The 13,283-nt window shown below is 48.7% G+C and overlaps 1 protein-coding gene across 11 annotated transcripts in view; it reads right to left on the bottom strand.

The window, feature by feature from the left end:
- zmynd8 (zinc finger, MYND-type containing 8) overlaps positions 1-13,283 on the bottom strand; it is a 155,476-nt gene that overhangs the window by 68,048 nt on the left and 74,145 nt on the right. For all 11 annotated transcript variants that reach the window (XM_072515128.1, XM_072515130.1, XM_072515126.1 and 8 more), the window contains one exon: positions 1,586-1,678. In XM_072515128.1, coding sequence (XP_072371229.1) covers positions 1,586-1,678 — 93 coding nt within the window. The remainder of the gene's footprint in view (positions 1-1,585; positions 1,679-13,283) is intronic.

Below are 13,283 nucleotides of genomic sequence, written 5' to 3' on the forward strand. Positions count from 1 at the left end.
AGCAGGCAGGAAAGTGGAGCTGAAGCTGAAGGCCAGCCAAAGAAATGTCATCAAAAGCTGCCATAAAGTGCAACTAAAACCTGGGCGGGATTCTCCCCTACCCGGCGGGGCGGGGGGTTCCGGCGTAATGGAGTAGCGGGAACCACTCCGGCGTCGGGCCGCCCCAAAGGTGCGAAAGTGACCACACCTTTAGGGGCCAAGCCCTCACCTTGAGGGGCTAGGCCCGCGCCGGAGTGGTTTCCGCTCTGCCAGCTGGCGGGAAAGGCCTTTGTCGCCACGCCAGCCGGCGCCGAAAGGTCTTCGCCGGGCGACGCATGCTTGGGAGCGTCAGCGGCTGCTGACGTCATCCCCGTGCATGGGCAGGGGAGGGAGGTCTCTTCTGCCTCCGCCATAGTGAAGACCATGGCGAAGGCAGAAGAAAAAGAGTGCCCCCACGGCACAGACCCGCCCGCGGATCAGTGGGCCCCGATCGCGGGAGCACTCCCCGGGGCCAGATCTCCCCGCGCCCCCCCAGGACCCCGGAGCCTGCCCGCACCGCCTTGTCCCGCCGTTCAAAAGGTGGTTCAATCCACGCCGGCGGGAGAGGGTTGACAGCGGCGGGACTTCGGCCCATCGCAGGCCGGAGAATCGACGTGGGCCGGCCGGCCGGCGCGATTCCCACCCCCGCCGACCGGCGCGCCGCGATTCCCGCCCCCGCCGAATCTCTGGTGGCAGAGAATTCGGGACACGGCGGTGACGGGATTCACGCCAGCCCCCGGCGATTCTCCGACCCGTTGGGGGGTCTGAGAATCTCGCCCATTGTCTATACAATCAAAGAGTTTCAACATTCACACATTATTAAAAATCAGTAAAGGCTGAAAAGTAAAAGCACCGTAACACAAGGCCTTGACAGATGATTGGGCAAACAATACTACCATGTTTATGAAAGTACATCCTTGTTATATTCAATCACAGCCACTGGATGGCACCGGATAGAAACAAACTAAATTGTTAAAAAATAAAACATATAAAAGGTACAGGATTTTGAAGCGGCACAGTGGCACAGTGGTTAGCACTGCTGCCTCACAGCTCCAGGGTCCCGGGTTCAATTCCGGCCTTGGGTGACTACTGCTGCTTCACAGCTCCAGGGTCCCGGGTTCAATTCCAGCCTTGGGTGACTATCTGTGTGGAGTTTCCTCTGGGTGCTCCGGTTTCCTCCCACAGTCCAAAGATGTGCGGGTTAGGTGGATTGGCCATGATAAATTGTCCCTTAGTGTCCTAAAAGGTTGGGTGAGGTTACTGGGTCATGTGGGCTTGGGTGAGGTTCTCTTTCCAGGGGCCGGTGCGGACACGATGGGCTAAGTGGCCTCTTTCTGCACTGTAAAATCTCTGATTCCATGATTCGATGAAGCAAGGTTGGGATTTTAGATAAACCTGCATGAACTTAAAACATAAAATTGGGGGGGGTGAAGGGGGAAAGTGGACAATTAGACAAATAGGAGGAATAAGCAAAACAGATGGACAATCAAAGATGAACAGAAAACAGGCAAGAGAGGTACTCTCTAATAGCAACACAAACCAAAAGAGTCTCATAGCCCAGACTTACCTTTTCTAGTGTGCAAATGTCCATTGGATGAAAAATGTATTCCGCATAATCGGGATGTTGTTCCAATGAAACAGGTTTCTGGAAGGGCTCAGTCTGTTAAAAGGCAGCACAGAATTTAAGAAGCAAACAGAGAAATGTTCAGTGACAAAAATAATGTTTAGATAAAGTATCAGAAAAGATACACGTTTCAGTTTCCTTTCGAAGCAAGATTTGGGCTTCATGTTCAGATTAAAAAACTGCAACATAACTGCTCCACAATTAGGGCAAATGATTAGTCATGACATGACAAATCCCACAAATTACTATATTTAGCACAGCTTGCTGCCAAAGTGGTGCAATGTTCTAAATGGATTGGAGTAACGATAAATAATTGCCCCAACAAGAATTGATAGTTCCCTCACATAAAGGGTAGGATGACGGTATTAATGTACAGTTCTGAGTACCGTGGAGTAGGAGTATTTATATTCTCTTTCATGTTCCCTGAACCGCATGCAATGACTGATGCCAAACAATTAATGAAGCATCTCCCATTAGCAGTAAGACAAGAAATACAAATAAAATTGCAGAAGAGAATCTCGGTTGGATGACTAATGGTGACTCCATAAGAGAGCAAATGCAAAGGGCAGTGACAGGAGCCATGGAACTGACCATGGACCCATTTTCTTGATTAAAGGCACAGGAAAGGCTTCAACAAAAACTGGCAGACCAAAATGGGAATAGGAAACCAAAATCACCCAATGATATCATTCATCTTTGAAAACATGGCATTTCTCTCAGCTTTAATTTGCAGTTCCATGTGCTAGGACGAAGTCGAGAGGCATTTCATGCTGTTCTTAGCTCTGCATCAGTTCTGCCACTTTAGTCAGCTAGAGATGGAGCCATTAAACAAATCATGAAGAGAGGCCCACAGAGGTAGCAGACCTTTATTCAAGTACTGCTGTCTCATGAAGGCATTCTAAATATTAAAGTGCCTCATGGCACTTCTGACTTAATTCTCTACTCAAGAACTGAATACACATGATCATGTAACTGTTGCAGTTTTAGACTTTTGCAAACCACTTGTCTTTGACTTTTGTTAGGAATGTGGGAAGTTAGCAAAATTAACAGTGAACTTGAGATGAAAATAAAATAACAGACAAGTAACAAGACTAACAGGCATCTAGAAGAGTAATGAGATGCGATTTGCCCAGTAACAAGATTAACAGGATTGAAGAGACACTCAGGTGCGAATGACTATATCAGACACATTCTTTACCAGAGACCAGTGGGGCTACACAAATGCTAACTTCTAAAGGTAAGGAATTTGAGAAAGACAGGCAGCAGAATCTACAGAGGAGAATATAAAGGGGCTGGTTTAGCACACTTGTCTAAATCGCTGGCTTTTAAAGCAGACCAAGGCAGGCCAGCAGCACGGTTCAATTCCCGCACCAGCCTCCCCAAACAGGCGCCAGAATGTGGCGACTAGGGACTTTTCATAGTAACTTCATTGAAGCCTACTTGTGACAATAAGCAATTTTCATTTTCATTTCATTTCATATCAAAGAGATCAACCAGTATAACGGCAAGCACACTTATTGGGGAGGGAGGCTAGCTCTCCATCCAACAGTGAGACAGACCTGTTCCATCTATCATCTGAGCCATGGAGTCCATCTAACATTTAGAGCCATAACATGTTGCAAATATTCTCCTCTAAAAGTCACAGGAGTGGCTCATTGAAATCAGGGAATGTGGGTACATTTTAGAAACAAGAGGTAACTTCAGATAACAGTGTGTTTAGTTATTCATACACTTAAATGTCATAGTGTACATTCGTCTTTTGCTGTGTTTTTTTTTTACTTTAATAAATATTCTATATTAACTGTTTACACAATGACTGGATTGGTTCATCACTGAGTTACACATTGTTTCCTCATATTATTCCAAACAAAATTACACTACTAAGAACCAGTATTTCAAGTTGTCCTTCAGGGTTTTCTCGCAGGTTACATCAACTGGGTTCTTAAAATTGGGGATTCTTGGTTGGGATTTTTAAAAAATAATTCATTTGGAATGTAGAGGATTGGTGACTGTTTAAACGTAACAAGAGTGAGGAACACGTAAAACCAAGTGAGATTGTGTTACTTATGCAACAGGCTGCAAATATGGCTCTTGCTCTCGTCCAGGCTTTTTGGAAGTGGACAATATAACTTTAATGTCACAAGTAGGCTTACACTAACACTGCAATGAAGTTACTGTAAAAATCCCCTAGTTGCCACACCCCGGCGCCTGTTCGGGTACACTGAGGGAGAATTCAGAATGTCCAATTCACCGAACAGCACGTCTTTTGGGACTTGTGGGAGGAAACCGGAGCAGCCGGATGAAACCCATGCAGACTCCGCACAGACAGTGGCCAAAGCAGGGAATTGAACCGGGGTCCCTGGCACAGTGAAGCAATAGTGCTAACCACTGTGCTACCATGCCACCCTATTTGAAAAGTGTACCTAAAGCTAAATTGATGGAATGAGCAGATAAATTGGAATTAGGATTATCTACAGGGGCTAAGAAAGCTGAAGCAATTGAAAGCATAGCAACCCATTTAAATATAGAAGTGGTGTCAGGCAGACCCAGTATTTCGAGAAGTGGGGAAATGGAGTTAGCTAAAATTCAATACAAAGAGAAATAGAAATGAAGATATTGGAAATGCAAGAAAGAGAAAAAGAGACAGCTTTCTAAAGGGAACGAGAGGAAAGAGAAAAAGACAAAGAGACAGAACATTAAATGAAAATGCAGCCAGGAAAGGAGAGCTGGGTGAGGAAGAAAGTTGCTTTAGACAGGAACCTAGTCGGAAGATATTTAGATTTGTACAAGTACTTCCAAAATTTGATGACAGGGACACGGAGTCATTTTTAATGCTTTTGAGAAACTAGCTAAACAGACAAAATGGTCACAAAGTATTTTTACAAAGTAAACTTGTAGGTAGGACTAGTGAAGTCTATTCGTCTTTGACAGCGGAAGATGTGGGGAATATGAGACGGTGAAGAGTACTTAGGAGTTAATGCCAGAGGCTTACAAAAGTTTTAAAATATAAGAAAACAGTCCAGACAGACTTATACTGAATTTAAGAAAGTTAGAGAAAGCAATTTTGGTAGGTGGGTGAGAGCATTACAAATAAAAGAAACCTACGAGGCCTTAGAGAAGTAATTCTATTGGAAGAATTTAAAGAATCATTACCTACAATGTTAAGAACACATATGGAGGAACTGCAAGGCATGCAGTGGAGCTTGCTGACGATCATGAATTCATTAATTTTTTTAAAAATGTATTTTATTCCAAACATGTATGAAAACAGGTTACAGCAAATAAACACCCCGGAAACATACTTCCCAACAATCAACTATACAGTCTGTACAGATCCCCCCCTCCCCCCACCGTGATGAACAGCCCCTCAAATACGGTCACAAACATCCCCCACCTTTTGTCAAACCCCCCTGCAGAGCCCCTTAACTCGTACTTTATCTTCTCCAACCACAGGAAAACATACAGGTCACCCAACCAAGCCACTACCCCCGGTGGCGATGCCGACCGCCACGCCAGTAAAATTCGCCAGCATGCAAACAAAGAGGCGAAGGCCACAACATCAGACTTCCTCCTCTCCATGAGATCCTGCTTCTCTGAAACCCCAAATATCGCCACCAAAGGGTCCGGGTCCACCTCCTCATCCATTACCCCGGCTAAGACACCGAACACCCCCGCCCAGAACCTTCCCAATTTTTCGCAACCCCAAAATATGTGCGTGTGATTCGCTGACCCCCGCCCACACCTCTCACACTCACCTGCTACCCCGTGAAAGAACCCACTCATTCTCACCCGAGTCATATGCACCCAGTACACCACCTTAAACTGTATCAGGCTCATCCTTGCACAAGAGGAGGTCCCGTTTACCCTTCGCAGTGCCACACTCCATACCACCCAATTGATCTCCCCTCCCAACTCCGTTTCCCATTTCTCCTTGATCTTCAATCACCTGCTTGCCTCCCTACTCCCCCAGCCACATGTATATATCCCCAATTCTTTACCCCTCCCCCTTCCACTCCGGAAGCAGCAGTCACTCCAGCATGGTGTATCCCAGCAACCTAGGGAACCACCCCCCAGACCTCTTGCGCAAAGTGCCTAACCTGCAGATACCTGAGCTTACTCTCCCTCGGCAGCTCTACCCTCTCCCTTAGCTCCTCCAGACTGGCAAACCCTTCCTCCAAATACAGATCCCTCACCTTGACCAGCCCCACTTCCCTTCACCTCCTGTATACACTATCCATCCCCCCCGCTCAAACCCATGATTCTCGCACAGCAGCGTTAGCACCGACATCCCTTCCACCCTAAAATGCTTCCTCAACTAATTCCATTTCTTCACCGTGGACTGCACAACCGAGCTTCCTGAATACCTACTCGGAGCCATTGGCAATGCTGCTGTCACCATAGCCCTCAAACTAGACCCCTTACAAGATTCCTCCTCCACCCTAACCCACTCTACCCCTTTTCCTTCCCACCACCTTGTCCTCTTTCGCCGCCCAATAATAATGATGCAAGTTCGGCAACGCCAACCCCCCTCCCTGCTGCCTCTGTAGCAGGGTCCTCCCCACCGTCGGCACCTTCCCCACCCATACAGAATCTGAAATGATCATGTCCACTTTCCGAAAAAAGGCCTTTGGTATAAAGGTCAGGAGAGCCTGAAAGATAAACAAGAACCTCGCAGAATATTCATTTTCACCACTTGGACCTTCCCCACCAATGTTAAGCGCAGTGTATACCACCTCTTAAGATCCTTCCGTGGCCTCCTCCACCAGCTTTGTTAAGTTCCACTTATGGAACCCCGTCCATTCCCTCGCGACCCGAATCCCCAAATACCTAAACCTATCTCTCGCTACCATAAATGGCAGCCCCCCTAAATTAGCTCGCTCATTCACTGGGAATACCTTGCTTTTCCCTACATTCAGTTTGTATCCCAAGAACCCTCCAAACCTCCCCAGCAGGCCCATAATCCTTCCCATACTCTCCAATGGATCCAAAACGTACAGCAAGAGGTCATCGGCATAGAGCGACACCCAATGCTCCCTCTGTCCCGTCATAATCCCCTGTGACTCCGCCGACCCCCTGAGAGTCATCGCCAATGGCTCTACGGCCAGCGCAAACACCCTTGCTTCGTACCCCTATGTAAGTCAAAGCTTAATGAACTCATGTGGGAATCAGGGGTTATGGAGGACAAAACTTTGGCCAACAGTTTGGCGTCTACGTTCAGCAGGGAAATCGGCCTGTAAGACCCACATAGTTCCAGGTTCTTGTCCCGTTTCAGGATAAGCAAAATTGTGGCCTGTGACATCGTCTGGGGCAGAACCCCTCTTTTGGGCAGCACGGTAGCATTGTGGATAGCACAATTGCTTCACAGCTCCAGGGTCCCAGGTTCGATTCCAGCTTGGGTCACTGTCTGTGCGGAGTCTGCACATCCTGTTCTTCCTGCTCATCCTGTGGGGCTGTTTAGCACAGGGCTAAATCGCTGGCTTTGAAAGTAGACCAAGGCAGGCCAGCAGCACGGTTCAATTCCCGTAACAGCCTCCCCGAACAGGTGCCGGAATGTGGCAACTAGGGGCTTTTCGCAGTAACTTCATTTGAAGCCTACTTGTGACAATAAGCGATTTTCATTTCCTCCCCGTGTGTGCGTGGGTTTCCTCCGGGTGCTCCGGTTTCCTCCCACAGTCCAAAGATGTGCAGGTTAGGTGGATTGGCCATGATAAATTGCCCTTAGTGTCCAAAATTGCCCTTAGTGTTGGGTGGGGTTACTAGGTTATGGGGATAGGATGGAGGTGTTGACCTTGGGTAGGGTGCTCTTTCCAAGAGCCGGTGCAGACTCGATGGGCCGAATGGCCTCCTTCTGCACTGTAAATTCTATGATAAATTCTTTGAAAATTCTATGGGGAGAAGGCAGGAGAATGGGGATGAGAAAATATCAGCTATGATTGAATGGCGGAGCAGACTCGATGGGCCAAGTGGCCTAATTCTGCTCCTATGTCTTATGGTCTTATATCATTCATCCTCACCCTTGGTGCCACATACAGCAACTGCACCCATGTCACAAATCTCGGCCCAAACCCAAACCTTCCCAAAACCTCAAACAAGTACCGCCTTCTCCGCATCCACAGACACCACCACCTCTGGTATCAGAGCCGCCGACAGATTATGAGTTCATTCATAGGTCAAAGCCTTTCTTTTGACACTCTTTTAAATCTAAGAAAGATAGAAAATGGGAAGGTGCATGAAAGGAGAGTCATGCAAAAGAGTGGTTGAAATTTCCAAGGAGACTTCAGCGCAAAATAAAAAAAGATAGTGCTGAGGGATAGAGGACTGAAGAAAGTTAGATGCTTTCATTGTAATAAACTGGGCCACACCAAGTCAGTATGCTGGAGATTACATGGTAAGCCGGTTGGGAGTTATACAGCGCCAGTGACCCAGGTTCAATTTTGGCCTTGGGTGACTGTGTGGAGTTGCATGTCTCCATGCCTGCATGGGTTTCCTTTGGGTGCTCTGGTTTCCTACCACAGTCCAAAGCTGTGCAGGTTAAATGGATTAGCCATGTTAAAATTGCTCCTTAGTGTTCAAAGGTGTGCAGTTTAGGTGCGTTACAGGGATAGTGTGCGGAAGTAGGCCTAGGTATAGTGCTTTCAAAGGGGCAGTGGAAACTCGATGGGCTGAATGGACTCTTACTGCACTGTATGGATTTTATGAAAAGGGGGAAAATGAAATCAGATGCTGGAAAACAGGAGAAGCAGGCAGGATTTGTACTCACGAGGAAAAGAGCAAACAATAGGAAGGAAAATGTCTGTACAAATGGTAGAGGGGCAGAGTGAGCAGCAGGTGTCTGATATGTTTACGGATTTTGTGTGTGAAGGTTAAGTATTCCCATGTGGACAGACTAGAATGGGGAAAGTTAATAAAATCTTGAGATTAAGGAATGAGTCAATCAAAAATGTTGTGAACAAAGATATTTGTTGTCCAGATGGGGTAATGAAGGAAGAGGTTCTGATCAGCAGCATTCATGGTGAAACCAGAAAAATAGCTTTGGCAAAAACAAAGGCAGACTTGCAATGAAACACAGCGCTGCAGTATGGGGCCCCAGCCAATGGGTGGGGGTAGGGTAACCAACCAAAAAGAACAGAGGCCTCCAGGCCAGATATCCAGCAGCAGCAGCCAGCCAGGAGTGCACACAGTCACAGAGGGTCATGACTCAAGGCCCGGTCACCCGGTGAGTGGCAAGAGGTCAGCGGGAGCGGGCAACTCGACCAAAGCCAGGGACCAGCCAGGCAAAGCTGAGAGTGAGAGGGTTGTTCTGGGCAGCAACCAGACCAGATGGCGATGGTGAGAGAGAGAGAGCGAGCAGAGGCCAGGCCAGATAGACAGCAGCAGCTGCCAGGCAGCCAGCCAGGAGCACACGTGGTCGTCGAAGCTTGATGCTCGAGGTCCGGCCACCCAAACGAAAGCTGAGAGGTGAGCAGAGCAGCAGTCGGGAGGTACTAGGAAGGCCAGGCAAGCGACAGCATAGTGTCTCGGGAATCGGGGAGCAGCAGCCAGTGGGAATGGGACAACTCAACCAGAGCCAAAGGCTAGCCAGGCAGAGCTGACAGGGAGAGGACTGTGTTAGGCAGCAACCAGACTGGGCTGCGAGGGTGAGATGTTGGGTTTCTGTGCCTTGCATGGTGTGAGCTAAGGATGAGCGGGGTCAGGAGGGCATCACCACCCCTGAGGGCGGGGCTTGGCACCACTGGAGGCAGGCCTCCACATCATGAGGGGGCAGGGCGTTACGTGAGGCCCCTGCAAAGAAGGAGAGCGCGAGGCCCCCAACCGTATAAATTTGCCTCTGGGTAACAATAAACTCAAGGAGCAGTTTGAAAATGAGAGGAGGGATTGGAGGAATAGTAGAAACATTGCCCATTGCAGGGATTCACTTCATTCGAGGGAATGATATAGCAGGATCACAGATAGTAGTGCTGCCTACTGTGACTGAACAGATAACCCAGAAACTGAGAAATAGCCAACAGACCATCTTGAGGTTTTTCCTGATTATGTAGTGACCAGATCATAGGCTCATAAGATAAGACAAAATGGGGAGGAGCTGCAAGCACAGGATGAGACAAGTGAGATCAGACTATGGGCGGGATTCTCCCCTACCCGGCGGGGCGGGGGGTCCCGGCGGGATGGAGTGGCGTGAACCACTCCGGCGTCGGGCCGCCCCAAAGGTGCATTTCTCCACACCTTTAGGGGCCAAGCCCTCACCTTTAGGGGCTAGGCCTGTGCCGGAGTGGTTGCCGTCCCACCGGCTGGCGTGGAAGGCCTTTGGCGCCACATCATCCCCGCGCATGCGCATGGCAGGGGGGGGGGGGTCACCTCCGCGTCGGCCATGGTGAACGCTGTGGCCGAGGCGGAGGGGAAAAGAGTGCCTCCACGGCACAGGCCCGCCCGCGGATCGGTGGGCCCTGATCGCAGGCCAGGCCACCGTGGGGGCACCCCCCAGGGCCAGATCACCCCGCGCGCCCCCCAGGACCCTGGAGCCCGCTTCACGTCGCCTGGTCCCGCCAGTAAGGGAGGTGGTTTAATTCACGCTGGCGGGACCGGCATTACAGCAGCGGGACTTCGGCCCATCGCTGGCTGGAGAATCGCCGGGGGGGGGGCCCGCCGACCGGCACGATTCCCGCCCCCACCGAATCTCCAGTGCCGGAGAATTCGGCGGCCGGCGGGGACGGGATTCACGCCGCCCCCCGGCGATTCTCCGACCCGGCGGGGGGGGGGGTCGCAGAATCCCGCCCTATATGATTCAGTATGACAGTGAAACAGCCAAAAGAAAAGAAAATAGACAAATGTGTTTAATTCAAAAAGACCAAATGGGGCTTATGAGGTGGTAAGGAAACATTTAAGAACGGCACAGCAAGGTATGAAAGCAACAGTTGATAGGGAAGCACAGGCTCGTAGATTGTAGTGGGGAAAAAATTGCTCATGTTATTACCCATATCAGGTGAATCACTGACAGCCAGATTTAGTGGGCCATAGAAAGTTGCGCAAGGTAAATTATCTGTGATGCAAACCAGTTTGGTGTAAATCGCAGTGTGCGTGTCATATCAACATGCTTAAGAATTATTGGGATAGAGCAGATGAGGACAAGCATGCAGTCTTAATAATAATAAAATAGGGAGAAGAAGAAAAGTTAAATTCAGACAGTGACTTCCCTAAAATTCACTTGGGCAATGAGGAAGTCCTGAAAAATTTAAACAACTGTTTAACTTATCTTCTGGAGCCAGCGCGAATTGAAAGAGTTACTGCAGTCTTATAAATGTATTTGTGGGGACAAATTAGGTAGAACGGAGATAGCAGTGCATGATGTAGATACGGGGGACACAGATCGAATAAAGCAACATCCATAAAGGCTCAATCCATAAATGTTATCACACGTACAGTAGGAAATTGAATATATGCTCCAAAATAACATTATTGAATTGAATTCTAGTGGTTGGAGCTCCCCTATCGTTCTTGTGCCAAAACCAGATGGAACACAAAGACTTGTGTAGAACACAACAGAATGAATACCATCACCAAGAGGGATTCTTTCCTATTCCACGTTTGGAAGACTGCATCGAAAGAGTTGGACAATTCAAATTCATCATGAAGATAGACTTGATAAAGGGCTATTAGCAAGTACCGTTGACAGCGAGGGCAGAGCAGATCTCCACATTTATGACGCTGAATGGACTTTATTAATTCAAGTTACGCCATTCGGGATGAAGAACACACCTGCAACTTTTCAGAAACTCATGAATAAAGTTATGCAAGGACTGAGTCACTGTGCTGCATACATTGATGACTTAATTGTGTCCAGTCAAAGTTGGGAAGAACATCTGCACTATTTTAAAGAACTGGTTGACAGCTTGAAAGGAGCCAATTTCATCATGAAAGAGCAAATTTGCTACAGGAAGATGAATTTGGCATTGAGAAACCTTGGACTATTTCTCAAGGAAATTAAAATCATCAACAAAAGTATTCCCAATTGAAAAAGGGACTTCAAGCTTGGTCCTGGCATTATAACATTTTGAGATTTACGTTGCCAATAATCCTGCAGAAACGCTAAAAAAAAAAGACCATGGGGCGGGATTCTCTGACCCCGCGCCGGGTCGGAGAATCGCTGGCGGGCTGCTCAAATCGCGCCACGCTGCCCTGGAGCCTGCACACGATTCCTCGCAGAGCCATTGGCGTGGATGGCGCAGCGCCGGTCGCGGGCCGCTCTATGCGGCCGGCCCACCGATTCTCCAGCCCGGATGGGCCGAGCGGTCGTAAGAAAAGAGCCGAGTCCCGCTGGCGCAGTTCTAACCTGCTCTGGGCCGGCGGGACCTCGGCGTGTAAGGGTTGGGTGGCGGCCTTGGGGGCGGGGGGGGGGGGTAGCTCCGACCCGCGGGGGGCCTCTGATGTGGCCTGGTCCGCGATCGGGGCCCACCAATCGGCAGGCCGGCCTCTGTGGCTGGGGGCCTCCTTTCCTACACGCCGGCCCCTGTAGTCCTGCGCCATGTTGCGTCAGGGCCGGTGTGTTGAAGGAGGCCACTGCGCATGCGCGCGTCGGCGCCGGTGCCACTGCGCATGTCCTCATTGGCACCGGCGCAACTGCGCATGCCCGGATCCCACGGCGCACAGTTCACGCCGGGATCTGCAGCTGGAGTGGCACGAACCGCTCCAGCGCCGTGCTGGCCCCCTGGAGGGGCCAGAATTAGTTGTGGGAGCAGCCCGTTCACGCCGTCGTAAAACGCGACGCCATTTACGACGGCGCGGACACTCTGCCGCAGGGTTGGACAATCCCGCCCCATAATCTCCTAAAACCTCTGGAAAAACTAGAGAGCCAACACCAGGTTATTCCAATGGCGCCTTTTGTTACAATTTTTTAATTTAGAAATCATACATGTGACCAGGAGTGAGAACATTATCATGGAAGCTTTGTCACAAGTATAAAAGAGACTTTTGGGAACATTGGGTGAAAATTCTCCAGGGTATAATTTTGTTAATGCATGCTCTTAAATCTTTGTAATGGTTTATGAGGTAGAACAGATAAGAAATGAAAGCCTCTTTCAAATTATGACGTTCCATTCTGTAAAAAGGGCTACATTAGAAATGTGGGAAGTTAATGAGATTAACAGTGAACTTGAGATAAAAATAAAATAACAAAACAAGTAACGTGACAAGCAGGCATCTAGAGGAATAATGAGTTGACTTGCCCAGTAACAAGATTAACAGGAGTCTAAAGACATTGAGGTGCATTGTTTACCAGAGATCAATGGGGTCTATACAAATGATAACTTCTAAAGCATGGGTTCATAAAGGGCAGGTCGTGCCTAACTAATTTGGTGGAATTTTTTGAGGACATTACCAGTGTGGTAGATAACGGGGAGCCAATGAATGTGGTATATCTGGATTTCCAGAAAGCCTTTGACAAGGTGCCACACAAAAGGTTGCTGCATAAGATAAAGATGCATGGCATTAAGGGGAAAGTAGGAGCATGGATAGACGATTGGTTAATTAATAGAAAGCAAAGAGTGGGGATTAATGGGTGTTTCTCTGGTTGGCAATCAGTAGCTAGTGGTGTCCCTCAGGGATCAGTGTTGGGCCCACAACTGTTCACAATTTACATAGATGATTT

Source organism: Scyliorhinus torazame, chromosome 8, assembly GCF_047496885.1.
Source record: "Scyliorhinus torazame isolate Kashiwa2021f chromosome 8, sScyTor2.1, whole genome shotgun sequence".
Taxonomy (NCBI): domain Eukaryota; kingdom Metazoa; phylum Chordata; class Chondrichthyes; order Carcharhiniformes; family Scyliorhinidae; genus Scyliorhinus; species Scyliorhinus torazame.